General features: G+C 44.1%; 1 protein-coding gene across 1 annotated transcript in view; it reads right to left on the minus strand.

Moving 5' to 3' along the window:
* The window catches only part of iqgap1 (IQ motif containing GTPase activating protein 1), a 45,373-nt gene that overhangs the window by 13,965 nt on the left and 12,384 nt on the right, over positions 1-19,024 (minus strand). Inside the window, exons 3-15 of the mRNA XM_084359696.1 lie at positions 10,392-10,548; positions 9,941-10,018; positions 8,945-9,021; positions 7,373-7,440; positions 6,836-6,949; positions 6,209-6,387; positions 5,606-5,693; positions 5,349-5,506; positions 5,175-5,259; positions 4,560-4,723; positions 3,199-3,359; positions 2,985-3,109; positions 2,403-2,566 (exon numbers count right to left, since the gene is read on the minus strand). Coding sequence (XP_084215822.1) covers positions 2,403-2,566; positions 2,985-3,109; positions 3,199-3,359; positions 4,560-4,723; positions 5,175-5,259; positions 5,349-5,506; positions 5,606-5,693; positions 6,209-6,387; positions 6,836-6,949; positions 7,373-7,440; positions 8,945-9,021; positions 9,941-10,018; positions 10,392-10,548 — 1,618 coding nt within the window. The remainder of the gene's footprint in view (positions 1-2,402; positions 2,567-2,984; positions 3,110-3,198; positions 3,360-4,559; positions 4,724-5,174; positions 5,260-5,348; positions 5,507-5,605; positions 5,694-6,208; positions 6,388-6,835; positions 6,950-7,372; positions 7,441-8,944; positions 9,022-9,940; positions 10,019-10,391; positions 10,549-19,024) is intronic.

Raw genomic sequence — 19,024 nt, forward strand, 5'->3', positions numbered from 1 at the left:
GCTCTGTAGTCTGCTGGTACGGCACTAAAACAATGTTTACTTGTTGAAGTGGGGTTGTTAGAAGTGTATGCTATAAAGATGTGGACAACAGATTATGGAGAAGGCAGCGGAGGACTTGAAGTCTGGCTCTAGATTGTAGATGTGATATCACAGTAAAACATCATGCATCATGTCTTCACATTTGAAGGACGTCATCTCCGGCTTTGGGAAACACGGATCGACATTTACAGACCAAACAATTAATCAACTGATCAACATTCTCATTAGTTGCAGCCCACATGAATAGACTGAAACTTTCACGGTCCCTGTTGTGATTGTCGGAGTTACAAAGTGAAGCGATAACCATCTGAAGAGGCAAACTGTAGTGGACTATATTGAGCTTGTTAGTCAGTAGAGTCTGGGCAGGACTTCCTGCTGTTTATCTAGGCACGGCCCTCAGCCCACAGTCAAAGCCAACTTCTGCCTGACTGTCTTTCTGACTAACTGCTCTAATACTGCAGAGTTAATGAGGCGACACCAAGAAGCCAAGTCTCGCAAATTGAACCTCAGGCGAAAAAAACAAAGCTTTGTTGTTCCCTCTTCTGCGAACTCCCCTGACCTCAGGTCACCTGGACACACACCCTGTGACAGTCTGGCTGCATCTGCTGGTCTTCCTCCAACTCAGCGGGGGACGTCTCATCAGCGCTGGCCCCTTCGAAACCCAACAGGAAGCTCACACTGCTCTCTCATCATCTCAAATGGGCACATTCACCAATCAACAACCAGAGGACGGTGTGTGTGTGTGTGTGTGTGTTTGTGTGTGTGTGTGTGCCCATGGGGCTGGCTCATTTAATACAGTGGTCAGCTTTCTGCCCTTTTATGGAAGCGAGTGACTGAGGCCCGGCCTGTTATTTCCTTTGCTGTGAAATCGACAGGAAAATAGTTTAGCTTTTTTCCTCTCTCCTTATTTTTTTCTGGGTCCTGTTGTGAAAGTGTGACAGGTTCCCACATGATGTATTCAAGGGGCTTAGATGTAACTGATGCCTGTTGACATTTGAAACAGTGTGGGCAGCGGCAGAGCATTGTCCAGCCGTGATAAGAGACTTCCTTTATCTGTATTTACACAGAATAAAAACAGGCTCAGGACTGAAATGGATACACCGAGGGGCTGCTCTATTTACAGACGTTGTTCTAATGAAATCTGTCGCGAACACCCGCCTTATACATTTATTAGGAATTTTCACCTCCTCTTCACCTTTGTGCTCTGACGTAAAAACAAAAAACCCCGCTCCTACAGTCTGACCTCACCACCACCTCCGTCGGCCTTCGCTTCTCCCACGACTGGAAAACAGCCCAAACATGGTCGTCTTCCTTTCACATCAGATGCAAATAGTGCGGCACAGACACACACGTGGACAAGAGCCACATTCATCAGCCCGCCTCACTCGAGCATCGATAACAAAAGGCAAATGAGTCAGAGAGTTTTGATGAACTGCTTTCGAGAGAGACGGCGCTTCTGTTCAAAGTGCGCCCGTCGCTGGATGCACGTGTGAAAATAGAAAAATCAGAAAACTGAGGAGCAGGAGAAAGTGAGGAGGGACACACAGACATGTCAGATATATGACAGGAAGTGAGTAGGGGGGGAAAATATGATCACACTATGACATCAGCAGTCTGGTGTTGTCATGTGGTGCTCAGAGGTCTGAGTCACATGGAGCCATCCGCAACCACCATCACGCTGAGATCCTATTGAGCTAAATGACCACACATCACAATGATACATCTATTTCAGTATGTCTGTGTTACAGTGACTTATCACATGAATGTTCAGAATCAATACCAAATGCTTAAATTGGGAAAAATACTCCAAGTGCCAGTGTTGTTCGAGCCACTTAGAAAGCTGAGCTCTTATCCAGCAGCTTCCTGCCTGAATGAGACCAAATATTGAACCTCCAACAGCTGCACATTTTTGGCCCCTCACAGTTTGTTTAAGCAGGAAACCGGCCTCTTTCTGCACCTTCTATAACAACTACAGTGAGAAACTACATTCATTAGATTCATTTACAGTGTAATTGTTTGTAAAATTGTTATAAATTGCTGCTTTAAAACACATTTACATGTATCATATGCCCGGTCATGCTATGTATGGCCGCCTGACAACTGTGTGAGCTGCAGTGAAAAGCCCATCAGCAGACTGGATGTAGCTGTAGCCAGATGCTCTTTGCATGAAGTGTTTGCATAATGTTCCCCCGAGTACCAGATATACATGAAAAAGCAAACCACACAGGGAAAGACCAGGACATCTATTGTCTACATGTAGCTCCATGCAGCAGCTCTGGTATGTGTGTGTGTGTGTGTGTGTGTGTGTGTGTGTGTGTGTGTGTGTGTGTGTGTGTATGTGTGTGTGTGTGTGTGTGTCTTACATGAGCCTTCTCCCTGCGGGCCTCCAGCAGTATGTCATGGTAGTGCTGAGCCACCGACGGGTCCACGTCTGTGAGCTTGGCTGAGGCGTTCTGAAGCATGGACAGGGTCTTCATGGGGTCCCCCTCATCCAGGGCCTCGTTGATCAGTCCGATGGCGGCAATACCTGCAAGTACAGGAGCAGACATACAGATGGATGATTTAAAACTCTGAGTCCATGATCACAATACAGCGGTACTATGACATCTGTGATACTTAAACATGAAATATTGATATTTATGATACATGTGATGACGATAATAATCCAGCGCCTCTTAAATCATTTGTTTCTTTCAGTTTTTTCATACTAGGTGGAGGTAATGAACCTAAATGCAGGTTTCCACTCGTTATAAGAAGAAAAAAATAATTAGAGGACGACCAACTTGGTCTTGGACTTGGTTGGTGCTTTGTAACTTGTTTTTAAAAGCGCTTTATAAATGAATGGGCAGCACATCTGTTAGCACTCAAGCTAGTAGCCTATTATTAGCTTATCTGGTGAGCATTTTTAAACTTTTTGTAAATGGACGCAGGCGTCAGACTCTTACGTTCGTGCTCCTCCTGCACAGTCAGGTTGACTTGGTCGATACAGGCCTGAATGTCGTTCCAGGTCAGGTAGTCGCTGCCCTCCTCTCTGGCTGCTGCCTTCAGACGCATGAGTTCATCCATGTACCTGAGGAACACACCAGTACGTTACACACATCAACAACCTCAGACATCACTGAGGCGTCGTGTCACTGACCCCGGGTGACTTGTCCTCACCTCTGTGCATATTCATCCTCCACATTACTGAGGCCGGTGACGGAGCTGGACAGCTGCTTCCAGAGGGCGGCTCGGTCTCCGACGTCCAACGCCTCGTTCATCAGCACCACGGCTGACAGCATCTCCACGGCAACAAGCAGCTCTGGGTGGGACAGCGAGCCCTGCAGCAAACAGGCCACAAATTGACCTCATATGTCAAACTGCAAGACGACCGCCGGCGAACATTATGTTGACGGTGTCTTGATTTGTGATTCGATAGTCAAATCAGAGGAAACACGGCCCGACATCAAACTGGGTCGAAAGAAACGTGATGAACGTGGCAGTTTTGACTGATGAGGACTGTGCGCTTTTAAAAATGGTTGGAAATGTTACGTACTGTACGTCTTTCAGGTACACTGATAACAAGCTGAGCAGCTGACAATTATTTACATTATTGACTCATCTGTTTAGTCGATAAGAAGCCCATCAACAGCTTCTAGAGCCGTGGGTCACATCTTAAAAGTGCTTGTTTTGTCAGATCCAACAAAAGATATTTAATCTACAGCTATAATAATATAAATCTGGCAAATCTTCACATCTTTTAAAAGGATACCAGCGAAGCTTTGGTGTTTGTGCTTAATCAAGAACAACTGACTGATAACAGGGGTGGACGTAATCTATTTAATCACAATCATGATCCTCAAAACTCCTGTTGCACCCGAGGAAGAGCCACGTGAAGTCGACCGTCCAATCAGGATACCCATCTACTTGGCAACACCACTCTACTGTTTGTTCATGCAGCAGATCTGCTAGTCGATTAGGGGTTATGTGAAGTTTAGAAACAGAAGTATGAAGACGTTAAATATCTCTACGATCAGGATCAGATTGCCCATCCCCCTACAGTAATGTCCCCGTAGGACTGCAACTAACAATAACTTCCATCTCTGACTCGTGTGTTTAGTCTAGCAGACGTCATTAAATAGTAAACAAAGAAAAAAAAGTTGCCGGGGCCTCGGTGATCTCTGTAATCTCTTCTGTTGTGCCTATCAAGAATGATTTAGTGATAATCAGAATACGAGGAGAGCGAACATCTGGTGCATTTAATATGAATGTTATCATTTGGAAAAAAGCTTTTATTTCAGCGTGTCTCAAAGTCTCATCAGGTAAACACAACATCAGCAACATCGAGGGCGAGATGCCAAACGACACCTGCAGTAATATACAGTTAACTGTACAGATGTCGGTGTGGTGAGGTGATTCCACTTTCAGGTCAGCTGCTTCTATAGTTAAGCCTCAAAAGCCACATGATCACGTATGATCGTGTGGGTTCTTCTACATATGTATTTCTGTGTACTTGGTGTGTGTGTGTTGGTGGTGTGTACCTCCGGGCTTTGCTGCTGCAGGCTGACCAGTTCTCTCTGGTACAGGTCCGCAGCACTGGGGTACACTTCAGGCAGCTGAGCGTCAGGGTTCATCAGCTCTTCCACCGTCTTCTCTGGGACGCCCTCCCTGATGGCAGCGTTGATGCGCTCCACTGCCTTCAACACTACACACACAGAGCATTAAACGTCACGGGTGAATCACAAGGAACTGAGAAATTGAGAAATTGTGACCTGGTAAAGGTCCCACAAAATATGAATATCGAGGTTAGGTGAGGTCTCTCACACTGATCGCTGTGTTGCTAGACAAAAGACTGAACGCTCAGCAGTCTCAAATGACTGATTATTTTCTCAGCTGTGAGTTAAGCTTGTAATATTAATCTTGTTGTATCACTAAACATCTCCCTCTAGCACAGCGCTTGGCGTGACCTGCCGGTGCTGCTCCAGCTAGCGTCACGCTAACTGCAATACAGAACTCCCATAAGGGAAACTGTTAATTTAAGGGCAAAAAGCTATAATTTGAATTGAATGTTAAGTTTTATTCTGTAGCAGACACGGAAATCTCACTTTCTACAACATGGGACCCTTAACATGTGTGTGTGTGTGTTATGTGCGTACTCTTTAGGTAGCCTGCCGCAATCTCATTGGCCACGTCCACGCCGCTCTGCAACTCATCCTTCGTCAGTGCTTCTCCTGGAGACAGCTGATAGAGAAGAAGGAAAGTTGAGATGAACTCGGAGATGAAGACCTTTCCATTTTTTCCTGACATGTACGTACAGCTTGGTTCCTCACCTGCTCTTTATTCTCTCGGTCGGCCTGCAGCTGTTTGAGGTACCAGCCTTTGTTCTGGGGCTGCAGGTTCTGAACGCCCATGGCTTTCAGGGCCTCATAAAGTTTATCCTCATCGCCGTTCAGCACCGCCTGTTCAGCTGCACTCAAGGCGTTGTTCACTGCGGGAGGGAGGTTGACATTTAACTGCTGTTGTAGCGTGGAAACCGAGACGAATTAACACATCAGTAAATAACTGTGTGTGTGTTCACGTGACTCACCATTGACCTTGTTGACGTTGCCCTGGATTTCAGCCTGGGTGAGGAGCTCATCGTAGATGTCTCTCTCCGCATCAGCATTCTCCATTTGCTGTTGGAGCAGAGCAACAAAAACACAGTGAACAAAACTGACTTTAACACTTATCATCACATCCCTCCTGCAGGAATCCACAGTAAAACCTCTGTCTAGAGGGTACTTTCACTCTCTCTCTGGGTCATTTTGGTCATTTATTTGCTTTGTCTGTTGGCAAAACATACTTTTTATATTTCAAGTCACACAGTGACCCAACACATCCTACATGTATCCCTCACTGAACCTGTAATAAGAGGATGGAGTGATTTTGCTCCTGTCACCGTTCTTTACTGGAGTCATTTCTGTCGCCTCAGTGGTTTGAGTGGCCTCAGCATTTTCCTGTCTGATGCCAAAATGTTCTTCTGCTTCAGGCTGTATGTTCAATTATTACACTAATGAAAAAGTGGACTATTTGTAATTATATGGGCCTTTTATGGTCTCTTAAGGATAATATGCCCCAGGACACCGTATGATAGCTGTATACACCATCCATCGCGCACCGTCTGTGATCCCTTGGTGCTAAGACTTCGTACCCGTTTGCGCGAGTTGGCCACCTTCTCTCCTTTGGCCTGGTAAAGTGTGTCGTGGTACTGACGAGCGCCGTTTGCATCCAGGTTGACCAGCATGGCGTTGGGGTTCTGCATGGCAGCCATCGTGCCCTCTGGGATGCCGTGGTCGATGGCATCGTTGATGGCGATCACAGCAGCATGCACTGAGGATGGAGGAGAAGATGGTGAGCAGGCGGCTTCATGATCTTTATGTTTTATCTTATTTTATTGAGAGCTGATGTTTAATATCAATCGATCATCAATCTTTTATCTTTCGTTCTCTTTTATCTTCTTGTCCTGATGTCTTGTTTTGTATGAATCAAGCACACAAGATATAAAAGTGTTAATCGCTCAGCTTCACTGGTAATTGCTGCTTTTAACAAATAGGACAAGGGTGGAAAACCCCCCAAAATAAATGTATCATCAAAGTCTAAAGACATAATAGAGCTGAAGCAAGCTGATGTCTATATACAAGATTGCTGACTCACCATGATTGGAACTGTGTAAATAAACAAACGTTTCATTACGAAAGCATGAGTCGACTAAACTACAGTATTTAACGAGCAGCGATCAGAGCCCGCCCCCTCCCCGCGACATCCGAGCCCCTCTCACATGCAGCTTCGTCCACAGACAGCTCATTGGCCAGGATCCCGCCAATCTTGCTGAAGGCGGGCATCTGGATGCCATACTTCTCCAGCTCACTCTTCATGTTGTTGATCTCCTCCTCTGGGAGAGAAGACAGAGCAGAAGGAACACATCAATGGACGGACGGAGGTGTAAAAACAAGACGAGAGGGGGAGAGGGGAGCAGATGGGGGGCTGGGTGAGGGAAGTGAGAGTCGGCGGAGACAGACTGTTCCTGGCTCATGTGTGATAATCAGATTTCTGGGAGCCGAGCGGGAACTGACAGGAAAAGCTCTCACAGTTACTAATGAGTTTCACATTTCCAGCAGCTCCTCCATAAAAAAAAAAAAGCTGAAAAACAAAGCTCCTCCTCTCAGGGTGTAGACACACACATCTAAACTTCATGTTAACTCTGGCAGCACGGTGACGTCTGTAACACTCTGGATTTAAGATGACATAACTGGGCTGACAGGGACAGAATGAGGAAAACAGATGCGCAGACTCGTGTTCACGCTCACACTCTTACCAGTGAAATCTACTTTTCCATACAGGTCCTGGATCTGAGGGGCCAGGCCCAGCTTGAACAGGTACAGGCTGTGACAGAGGGCAGAGATTCAATAAGTCAAAGACACATGAGAGAGGAGGTTACACATGAACAGGAACTATACAGGAACAAACTAATTACAACCCCAATCCCCCCAAAAAGTTGTAAATTACCAACTATATCGACAGTTAGTTGGTTTGAGCAATATTTTGAGGAACAAAGGTCTAAATTATCAGACTCCAGTTCCTTAAATGTGATTATTTTCTGGTTTCTTTCCTCTTCTGTGACATTAAACTAAATGTCATTGAGTTGAGGACAAAACAAGACATCTGAGGACGTCATCTTGCGCTATTTCGTGACATTTTATAGACCAAACAACTAATTAATCAAAGGGAAACCGGGCTCTACGATAGCCACCAGTGATGTCACTCAGTGGTTAAGGTGCATTGTGGGTAATGTAGGTGCCAGTAAGAAGAATGTGTGGAATAAAAAAGTTGATATCTTTGATTCTGCTGTATCGATTTTGATCATTTGTTTTTAAACTGTGCACAATGAGTCCAACAGTGTTATAGGACTGTAATGCTAGACCAGTGGACTGCTTTCAAAACCAGGCGCCTGCATTACCCACAATGCAGCTGAGCTTACTGGAACTTCCAGTAGGAAAGGCTTTAGACCTGTACACCCGTGAGTTAACTGACAGATTAATCGACAATGAAAATAATAGTTAGATGCAAACTAAACTAAATTAAACTAAACTTAAACTGTGGTTATATTTATTGTTGACAGTATATGTGTTTTATGGACAACATGTAGAAAAGGTCATGAAGAAGATGGTCTGGTTCTTGTCAAACACCGCGTCTTCACCTGAATCCCATAAATGATGTGAAATACATTTTTCTTGATAAGCTGCTATGAAAGCACCTGTGCTCATGCCGCTCCACAGCTGTCCAAGATAAACTACCTGCTGCAGTTCTGCAGAGATTAAAACCTGTGAATCAATCTGTGGAGATACAGTAGCCTACCACCACAACAACAACGACAGATCGTGTTGTTTGTGCCATGTGGTTTTCAAGAATTCATGAGCGTTCTACTGTGGCGTCTGGGTGTTACTGGGTTTGTGCTTGGAGCGAGTCACAGCCTGTTTGTGTGAACGTATGTGGGCACATACAAACACACAAACACTAACACCGTGTCTCTGCATCCATCCTACCTGAGCTGGAATGCTCTATTAAAACAGACCGCTTCGTACCTCGTACCGCTGAAAAACGCTCACATCATAAAAATGTCAGAGATGTGAAACATGCTCAGACCACAGGCTGAAGCTCAGAATCCAGTAAACGAGGAATTCATTTTTATAACCTCTGTAACAAACGTTTAAAAGCATTATATCTGTTTGTTGACCCCGATACCGTGTTTTAAAAATGTAAAACAAATGAGCAGAGGAATGTAACCAGTGGTCTGATTGTGTTTGACTGACATGCTGCAGGGCCACACAGCTCCAGCCTGATCGTACACTCACACAGACACACACAGAAACAAAACCAGACACAGTACCTGAGTGCGTGTATACAGTAGATGCAGCGTGGCATGTTCTTTCTGTCATATATGTCTGTGGTTTCAGGGTAGAAGATCTGAAACACAGGCGGGAACAATGAGTCAACAAGAGCACTTTCAGCAGGTCCATGACAGCGTGTCGGCGTGTAGCAGCATGTGTGCAGGAGTGAATCAGGATATTAGCGCAAATACGGGGTTACACAATGTAAATGTGCACTCACACGCCCTGGCATTGTCTGAGCGCTGCAACTGAAGTGGAACTCATGAAGGCAGTGACTTATGTTTTCTGCTGCAGCTGCCAACTGGTGAGATTTTGGGGCTGATACTCAATATTTTCATGCCATCATGGCGACAAATATTCAGAGTTTGCCCAGAGCTGACATGGTGGAAAGTTCTCAGAAAAGCTCTCTTGCTATAATAGGCCTCTGTTTATTTCTTTTAGACGGAGAAGTCACTTAAAGGACCATTTCAATGTCCTAACTACAAAACAGTTTACAAGTCTACGGCCCCTTCTCGTCTCCAGCGAGCCCCTGGCTGCAGCTCATTTCATCACAGTGTGAAAATCAACTTTGTTTTAGCAAATCTATAATATACATAATACACATATTCATGCACTTAAAAAAAACAAGTTTGATTTTCAGAGACAAACTCCACCATCCAAGAGTTTAGAGCTGGCAACTGAACAGCAATATCTGCATTAAAATAAAAGACCAAAAGCTTATGAAATATTGTATAATTCAGTCATGTTCAAGCTAATGTGTTGCTACAGGGCTAGCTGGTTAGCATGCTAAACACTGCAACACAATATAAAAACTGTTTTCAGTGGATAATTTTAGTGCAGTCTTGAATGTTTTCAACCAGTTTTCTTACACATCGCACCTTTAACTACTCTCACTCAAATCTCAATCTTAGGTACATTTATATGAGACTGATAGCACTGGTGTGTGTTTGTGTGTGTGTGTGTGTGTGTGTGTGTGTGTGTGTGTGTGCGCTCACCTTGGGCAGTCCCTTCTCTGACATGGCGTTTAGCCACTGGATGACGTTGTCTGTGTGTCTGAAATGGAGACCTGTGGCCTGAAACAGAGGAACAACAAACATGTAGTTCAGTCTCAACTCACAGCCTCATTCACACTGACGACAGCAGCTACAAACGCCCAGCTCAGCTCACAACTTCATGCTACAACACAAAGCAGGGAAACACACACGGACAGTCACACACTGGATTTACAGAAAAGGTCTAAGGCATTTTAATTTTAGGATGAACTATCCCTTTAAAAAGGTCTCGACACCCACCATTCTTATATTTTCTGCTACTTTTAACTGCACTGCTTTTTTCTGGATGGCTTAAGTTGCTAGTTACTTTGCAGGTTGCATGCTGCGTTAAATTAATAATGGAAAAACAGTTCCATCTTCCTCTGGTGTATAAATACTGAATGCATGTTTTCACCTTGTAACGCGTCTGCTCGCGGTCGTAGATCTTCTTGAGGGAGACGGTGCGCGGGGCGAAGAAGTTGCCCAGTTTGGCCAGATAGACGCCGTTCCTGAGGCCCTCCTCCAGCTCTGTGGTGGGAGGCAGCTCCTCGTCCAGACAGGCCTCCATCCATCTGTAGGGAGAGGAGAGCACACGCACGTCACAAATCACAGTACGCACACGGAGGAAACATACGTCCATGTTTAAGTATACAGCTAGATTCACATACAGGGATAATTACTGTTGGTGGAACCACTGCAGTACCAGTTCATTTTTTATTTATGAAAGCCGCACGACAATCAAGACAGAACTGAGTATATATATAAATATATAGTATGCTATATGTTAACAACTGCAGCTAAGGCTGACAAACAACATCTAAAACTCACACACTGCAGTTCAGACTGATTGAGCTGAGCCTGACTCTTCAGGTTATAAACATTTTGTTTTAAAGGGTCAGTCAGTGGGATTAAGCAGCAGCTGGCACTGAGGTTGTAAATTGCAACCAACTGAATACACCTCCCCTCCTGAGTGTGTAGTAGGACTTTTTGGTGGACCCTAAAAACACAAAAGTCCCTCTCTAGAGTCAGTACTTAGTTTGTCTGTTGTGGGCTACTGTAGAGACATGGCGGTGCAACATGGTGGACCTGCTTCATCCATATACAAAGGGCTCAGGTGTTTCAGGTGATTATACACTTTTGAAAACATAATCATGACTACAGACCATCCTTTGAGGAGATCACACCGGCCACAACACCCATCAACAATCTTCATTATGACTATTCAGTAGTGACTACAACACATTTACATGAGACCACAACCACCTTCATTCTGATCTCAACTACACACCTGGAAAGTTTCGTGACTGCATCTTGCATCGCACTGCTATCGCGCTGACAAAAGTCTCTCGACTCTGTAAGGACGCTCCCACACAGAGTTTAAAAGCCTGCCAACTCTCGGATGAGAGGTGAAACGTCTTCAAGAAACTGAAACACGTCCAGTTGCCGACGATACAGCACCTAGATTTACCCTTCATCAACATCTCGACAGGAGGACAGACGCGTAAAAGCCTGGCAAAGTACTTAAAACTGCTTCTGTGTTAGTTCCCGCCACAAAAAGTGTTTCCAGGATCACATTTTGCCAAGATGACACACACACACACACACACACACACACACACTATGACCACAGACTTGGAGAGGATGTCTGAAATCATAGCAGTTAGACCTCAAAGGATTCAAAATGTATGCAAAATGGAAGAAAGCCAGCAGCTCTTCACTTTGATGAAGCTGTGACCAGAAAAGCATCAGTAATATTAGAACATTTATATGTATTATAGTGTATAAGGAGCCTTCAGGGAGGATCAGTTCTCATCTTTTGGGTTCAACCTCACATGTGACGTATGGATTGCGTGTTGGTGCGGTACGGTACCGCTCGCCCTCATGTTTCCTGACACAGCACCATCTTGTGAATCATTCTGCACCAACAGAACTCGTCTGTCTGAGGCTGAGCGCTCTGCAGCAACACCTACAGCGGCGTGGCTTGTGGTAACCTCTCCTCCTGAACACCAGGTTCCCAGCATTCCTCGTGTGTGACATTTCATTTCTTTTAGGTCATAACATGGAGTCACATTCCTGCAACATGCCCGTGTCAGCTCTGGGCCACAGAGGAGACATGCTGAGCTCTCAGACCGGGACGGGCCTGGTGGACTGGATTCCACCACCTCATGTCATCACCGTCCAGTATCTACGGACGAAGCCCGGTCCAGTTTAACTTATTCACGGCAGGAAGCAAATCAACCCTTGTATCTCCTTTCACTCGGTTAGATATCGATCTGTTGAGAGTTCATTTATCAGGAGGAGCCGCAGACTTTCTCCTTCAGCGAGCCCTCATTGATCCAATCTGCCTCACTTATTTCCACTTCAGTAACTGATTTCATAGAAAGATTTCAGAGCCACAAACGTAAAACTCTCAGTCACAGGTTGTGTATGAGCATATGAACGTACTGTAGATACATAGTTCAACAGTTTGTTAGTGAAGATGTTGTGTCTAAGGCTCGTCCGGTCTTCAGAGCTGCATTCTGGTCCATTTTCTGCTACTTTGGGTGTGAAAATCTTTTCTATGGTGGATTTTGCTCTTGTTACTTGCAGATTAAATGCTGCATCAGAGCCAAAGTAGTGACTTTGAAATTCATTTTATTGGCAATGAGGTAATAAAAAAACCTGACTCGTAAAATAAAAATATATAAAAATATACTTATAATTTCCTTTTACTTGTACTTTTGATACTTAAGTACATTTATTGTCAGAAAATTACTTTTTAAATTTAATTACATTTAATATCAGATACTTTTACTATTCATGTTGGTGCCTTTCACTTTTACCAAAGTAATATTTTAACATGCCATCTTTACTTTTACTCAAGTACGAGTAATTCAGTTACATTTACTGAGACTCACAGATTTAGACAGCTGGCTTCGAAGGAAAAGTTCAGGAAATCTACTCAAACTTCCTTTCTTCCTTCTTCAGCTTTACTTACATCACACGTGGTCCTTTTCTTCCATTTCATTACTGGAGAAACATCAAAAACATCTTTTAACCTAATGATGCCTGATGCTCTGCGCCTGAATCAACTGTTAACTGTACGGCTGCCTACGCTCCACTTTTCCTGTAAATTAATAGCTTCACAGTATCTTTTCCCAGCGGTGGACGGTGGTGTCCGCCCCGCTTTTATTAAAGGCCTCCAAATATCAGCTCTGATTATGAAAAAACCTTGAGTTTATCGTTGCCTGTGAGGAATTTCACAGCGTGAGGGCCGAGGGAGGGAGGTCAAACACAGCCTCTCTCTCTTTTCATCTGCTAAGAAAACACTCCCACTCTTCTCTAACTAAGGTCTTTGTCAGGCAACAACAAGGTTAACTGTATCCTGAGTGAGATTAAAAGATTCCTTTCCTCCCACAGAGACCCCCCCTACACACACACACACACACACACACACACACACACACACACACACACACACACACACACACACACACACACACACACACACACACACACACACACACACACACACACACACACACACACACACACACGTATTATAAGAGCTGTGAAGACCTTCACTCACTGTATTCAATTAAATCCAAACTAATCTTAACACTACACCCAGGTCCTCCTCTTGATTGAGCTTCACTTTCAGGGATTTTTTCTAACTTCTTAAATTCTTGTGCAGACATTTCATTCTCACACAAAATACACTCACAACCCACACTTTGCAGTGCACAGGCCAACTCACAACCAGCTGAAACAACTCCCCTCCCAGGAAGTCGTGACATGGGGGTCTCCAGACAGGCCCGCTATTGAGGCGGAGGTGGCCGACCCATGGCCCGAGGCCTGGGCCTGCCAGGCAGGAACAAGCCCCTCCTTTCACTCCACACTGGAGCAGTGAAAGGCTCCATAAAGACTGCTAACTAATGGCTCCTTTATCAGGGCTACACACCCTTTCCAGGGCAGCACAAACACAGACACACCCTCCACTTAACCAGTGAGGAACATCAGCTATGAAGGAGATGTTAAAATGTCAAACGCTGAATTCCAACAACAGAAGAGAACAGCCAAAATAAATGTCAAGTTGTGATTATGACACCAACAGACATGTCTACAAATTGCCACAAATATGAAAGCATTGTCTGGAATTTTTTAGTTACTCAAGCTAAACAAATAACACGTCAGAGGAGAGATATGAAGGTGCAAGCACAGCCTCCGAGACAAGCTATCTGAAGGCTAATGCTACATTCACGGCATACCAAACAAATCAACATAAAGTGCAGCCAAGTGGAACAAAAGTTCACATCACCCCGCAAGTTGTGATTGCAATTTGGAGATATCGAAAATTTCTAACGACTAGGACATCCCCAACTTCACAGAAGAGCTACAGGCAGAGGCAAAACGGCTGCAAACATCCAAATATTAATATTAATTAATCTAATATTATCTAGCCAATTAAAAAGGAGCTATAGGCATACACTGTTAGTATTTGTGCATTTTTCTTTAAATAAACCTCAAACTTTACATTTTTATTTTAGTTTCCGCAGCTAGTATTAAGTAGTTAGGTAGTTAGCTTGTCATAAACAATACATTTTACACATAATAAGAACTTAAAAGTGATTTTCCATTTATAAAATCTGGTCCGAAACGCCGAACAACTGGAAAAAAAGTTGACTGCGGCCTACTGAAATTAAAAATAAAAGAAATGCCCTCAAATTGTTGCCAAAATGGCGGCAAAGCCAACATCGCCTGCAGGCTGCGTGGCTCCATGTTTACAAAATGAAATATTAATTGTAATAGAATCAATGAAGCCAATAATAAGGGGACTGTTTATCTCACACAGCTGGTTAATATCTGCTTGAATTTGTTGATGAGCTGCTACAGATATGTAACAAAGAAATGCAGCTAATCCGATTAGCAAACGATGCTAATGGGTGTAACATTCTTTGAATAACGTGTTCCCAAGTTGTAACAATGGGCGTTTTCCCCATTCATCCCATAATGCTGATAAGGTGTGAATGAAGGATAAATGTAAGGAAGTGTTGACTATTCATCTGGTCAGAAACCACTTTGACTAACTTGAAACAGTAATAGTTGTTCAGAGTTTGATATAATATGGTCGTACTTCGGGATACAATAGCGTTTGTTAGCACTCTGCAGACTAAACTAACGGGACACACATTTAGACTCCAGCTGGAGATTTCTGTCAAACATTTTACTGTCAGAAAGCGAGCAGCACTGCAGCACAGGAAAACATGGAAACACAGAGGATCGTTATCTCCTCCCTCCTGAGATCCTGTGTGTGGACAGGAAGCTGCAGTCAGTGCTGAGTTCAGAGGTCAGTCTCATAGGAAGAGCTCTGCTACTGACCAGTGTCTGTCCAGGAAGACACAGACACCTCGCCGGGCAGGACCGTCTCCGGCCGCTCTCGAGGTACATCCTCTTCACGACGCCTCGGCCGCTGCAGCTTCTCCGGCTTTACCGAGAGGATGGCAGAGATTGTTTCTCTGCAGGGGGTCTGTTAATAACGTTCAGTGCGTGACGATGAAGAAACTTTGGACTTCAGTTACACACTTCCTCTTTCCCAGGCACAGCGCTTCCACTGAAGTTGATGTTTAATAACTTCTGGGCAATAATATCAGGCTTATCCTACCTGACCACAAGCCTCGTTATTGTAATTCTCAGCGGTGTTGTTATCTCGTCCCTCTCTGGGAGCGGCCTAAATGCTTTCATTGCCGCATTGTTTAGAAAAGCTGGGTCAGGGCTGTAAAGAAACAATGATCGTTTGTGTCTAGTGTGCCGCTTGCTGTTGTGTCCATGATATGTGTCTGTCATGAAAACGTTAAAGGGACGGTTACATAAGTGTTGCAGCCAGATTTTAGTCAACATGTGTTCTGAGATGAAAATGATTAAAGCCATGCTAACTGGAAGAAACGTCCTGAATGCGGAAACTGTCATGTCAGCATGTTAGTCAGATGTCCCTCACCACATTAAGTGCATAATTGGGATTACACACCCAGATTTCTGCTCAGTCGAGCAGTTTATTCGGGCGTCAACACGCAGTTTGATTTCATTCTGTTCTCTTGATTGTTCCATCTGAGAAGTTCACAGAAACCAGATGGAGGCACTTCACAAACAGTGAATTACGGCATTGAAAACAAAAAGGTCGCAGGATAAAGGACATCCGGCTGCACAAAGTCCCGTGAACTGCGCTGACTGGTTCGATGAGTTTACAGAGAAACACATAAAAGCTTTAATTAACAGTTATTACTGAAGTGTTTGAGATTTAAAGACCTTAAAGGAGAAATATTCTGCTCATTTTCAGGTCATTATTTTATTTTGGGTTTCCACTAGAATATGTTTACGTGCTTTAAAACACATCAGGTTTCTCATACTGTCCAGGGCTGCAGCTCTGTCCCTTTAAGGCCCCTCCCCCTGAATATGCAGTCTGCTCCGATTGGTTCAGCTCACGCACGCCTGAGCCAGAACTATTCACTGTGTCTCTGTCCTGTTTTCAGCCTTCAGTTAGTTTCACTCCTATTGTAAATATAAGCATAAATGATTGCAAATCTGTGACATGCTGACGTCAAGAAGTCACAGAATTAGAGGCGGGACTATGACGAGGCGTTTCAGGAGCAGTGTTTTCTGTGGGAGAGAGGAGCTCCCGTTGACATTGAGCTTTTTAACTTTCCCAAAACAAAATAGCATAACAGCTGTCCTTTAAAACAACACGTCAGAGACAGAGTGCTGCTGTTCACCAAACACTTCCTGTTGTTTCACAATAAAAACCTCCAGCAAAAGATACCAATCACCAACTGCTTTTCTCACGACAGTAGAGTTTCTGTAGACCTGAACGAGGGCTGAATGACACGCCAAAAAAAATATGACATTGCCATTGTTTTGACAGATATTGTGATTGTGATATGAGTCACATCAAGTTAATGCTGGTTGGTCTCATCGACGTTTGCCCTTATTTCACTGCCTTTCTGTCAGAGATCAGTTCTTGGTGAACTGTCAGGTAAAACAGCCTCACAACCGCGACTCAAGCCTTCAGTTAAGCCGAGGAAAACCCCTGCTGTAATGTTCTCAATAATGCAAGTCTGTCCAGAAACACACGAAACAGGCCTTACAAGGACAAACGTTATGCTAATTTTAGACCACAGAGGGTCTGAAGTGTGATGGACTGTGGTTCAGTGACGACAAACACGCCTTCAGCAGAAACAATTAGCCTTCGACTTTCAACAATGTCCTGTTCTGAGCTGTCCCTGGCATTATAAATACATCTGTGTCTGAAAAGGAAAGAGGGGGAAGTGCAGTGTGTTTACAGAACAGCTGGAGAGGCAGATAACATGTGGACGCTCCACCATCAGCACAATGTCAAGGTATAGAAACGCACACCTCGCTCCCTGTTCTGGATCCTGTTGTCTGATTAAAAACTTGCTTTTAAGAAAAGTGTCTGTGTGGTGAAGACGATCTTAAATCATGGGAATCAATAAATCACAGCCTCAGTGGGAAGCAGGTGTTTCATGGACTGTCCTGCTGCACAGAGGACAGGATGGGAAGAAAACAAGGAGAAAAATGACAAGAGGGAAACACACACACACACACACACACACACACAAAAAAAAGATGAGTGAGTGCCAAGTTGTCCATTACATGCTTTGCTGCAACACTGGAATCTGTGCACCAACTGACCTCGTCCTCTCCGCACTCAAACAACCTGAGAGCAGCTGGACTGACACTGTGTCACTGTGTGAAATCCAAGCTCGGTGTGTGAGAGTGTTTTCTCTTTTCAACCAGGCCGGGCCCGAGTACCACAGCTAACTTCACCGCTCGTGACACTGAGCTCTTTGTGTAACGTAGTGTGAGAAAAACTACAACATTAACTCGCATCTGATCCGTATACTGAACATCTGCATCACCGAGTTAAAGCTGAAACTATAAGCTGACTATCACTCAGAGGACCGGAAGAAAGTCATTCAACAACAAGTCAGTCAGTCTTACAGACCGTATGGGCTGACAAGATGAATCTGAGGGGTTGTGAGATGATGACAAGACGCACACAAACACACAAACACCATCGTGTTTCCGTCACTTTTAAGCAGTGTTGTAAAAAGTCCCCAAAAGTCATGCTTGAGTAAAGAAAGTGTTAAAATACGACTTTAGTAAAAGTGAAAGTCACCCATACGGTTAACATTTGAGTAAAAGTCTTAAAGTATCTGATATTAAATGTACTTAAGTATCAAAAGCACAAGTAAAAGTAAATTATACAGATATTCACAACCAATAATCGATCAGATATTCTGATTATCAGAATAGTTTTTGTTTTTACTAAATTTAAAAATGCTTTGGCTCTGATGCAGCGTGCAATCTGCAAATTAACTATTTACCAAAGTTACTGAATAAATGTAGTGGAGTAAAAGTATAATGTAGTGCAGTGGAAGTAAACAGTAGTAGAAAGTGGAAATACTCGAGCACTTGAGTCAATGTACTTAGTTACATCCCATCGCTGCTTTTGTTGTTGATAAGTTGATAAGTTTTTTCCAAAACACAAGACGTCGTCCTCAAATGTCTCGTTACACCCAAAGACACTCAGTTTACTGTCACACAGGAGGAAAGAAACCAGAAAACATTCACATTTAAGAAGCTGGAATCAGAACGTAGACTTCCAACATTTCTCAAAATGATTAATAGACTCTCAAAATACTTGGCGATTAATTGAACAGGACCTTTGACCCACAGTGGAGCTGCTCCTCCTTCTGAGAACAACCATCCATCACATCTGACCTGCGGCCTCAGACACATCACTGTCCACAGTCCAGGTAATCTGAGTGCAAATACCAGCTGAGGGCTGACACACTAACAGAAAACCATGCAGGCCTGAGGTGATCAGGTGGTGGTGGTGGAGGTGGAGGTGGGGGGAGGGGGTGACAGTCAATCAGATGAAACTGCTGTGTCAGCTCACGACTGAGAGGTTTCATCAGCATGCAGGATTCACAGACCGTTCCCCGACTGTGACGAGCGTCCAAACCAGAGGAGTAACTAGCAGAGTCAGGTTTC

This window comes from Pagrus pagrus, assembly GCF_965226575.1.
Source record: "Pagrus pagrus genome assembly, chromosome: 1".
NCBI classification, from domain to species: domain Eukaryota; kingdom Metazoa; phylum Chordata; class Actinopteri; order Spariformes; family Sparidae; genus Pagrus; species Pagrus pagrus.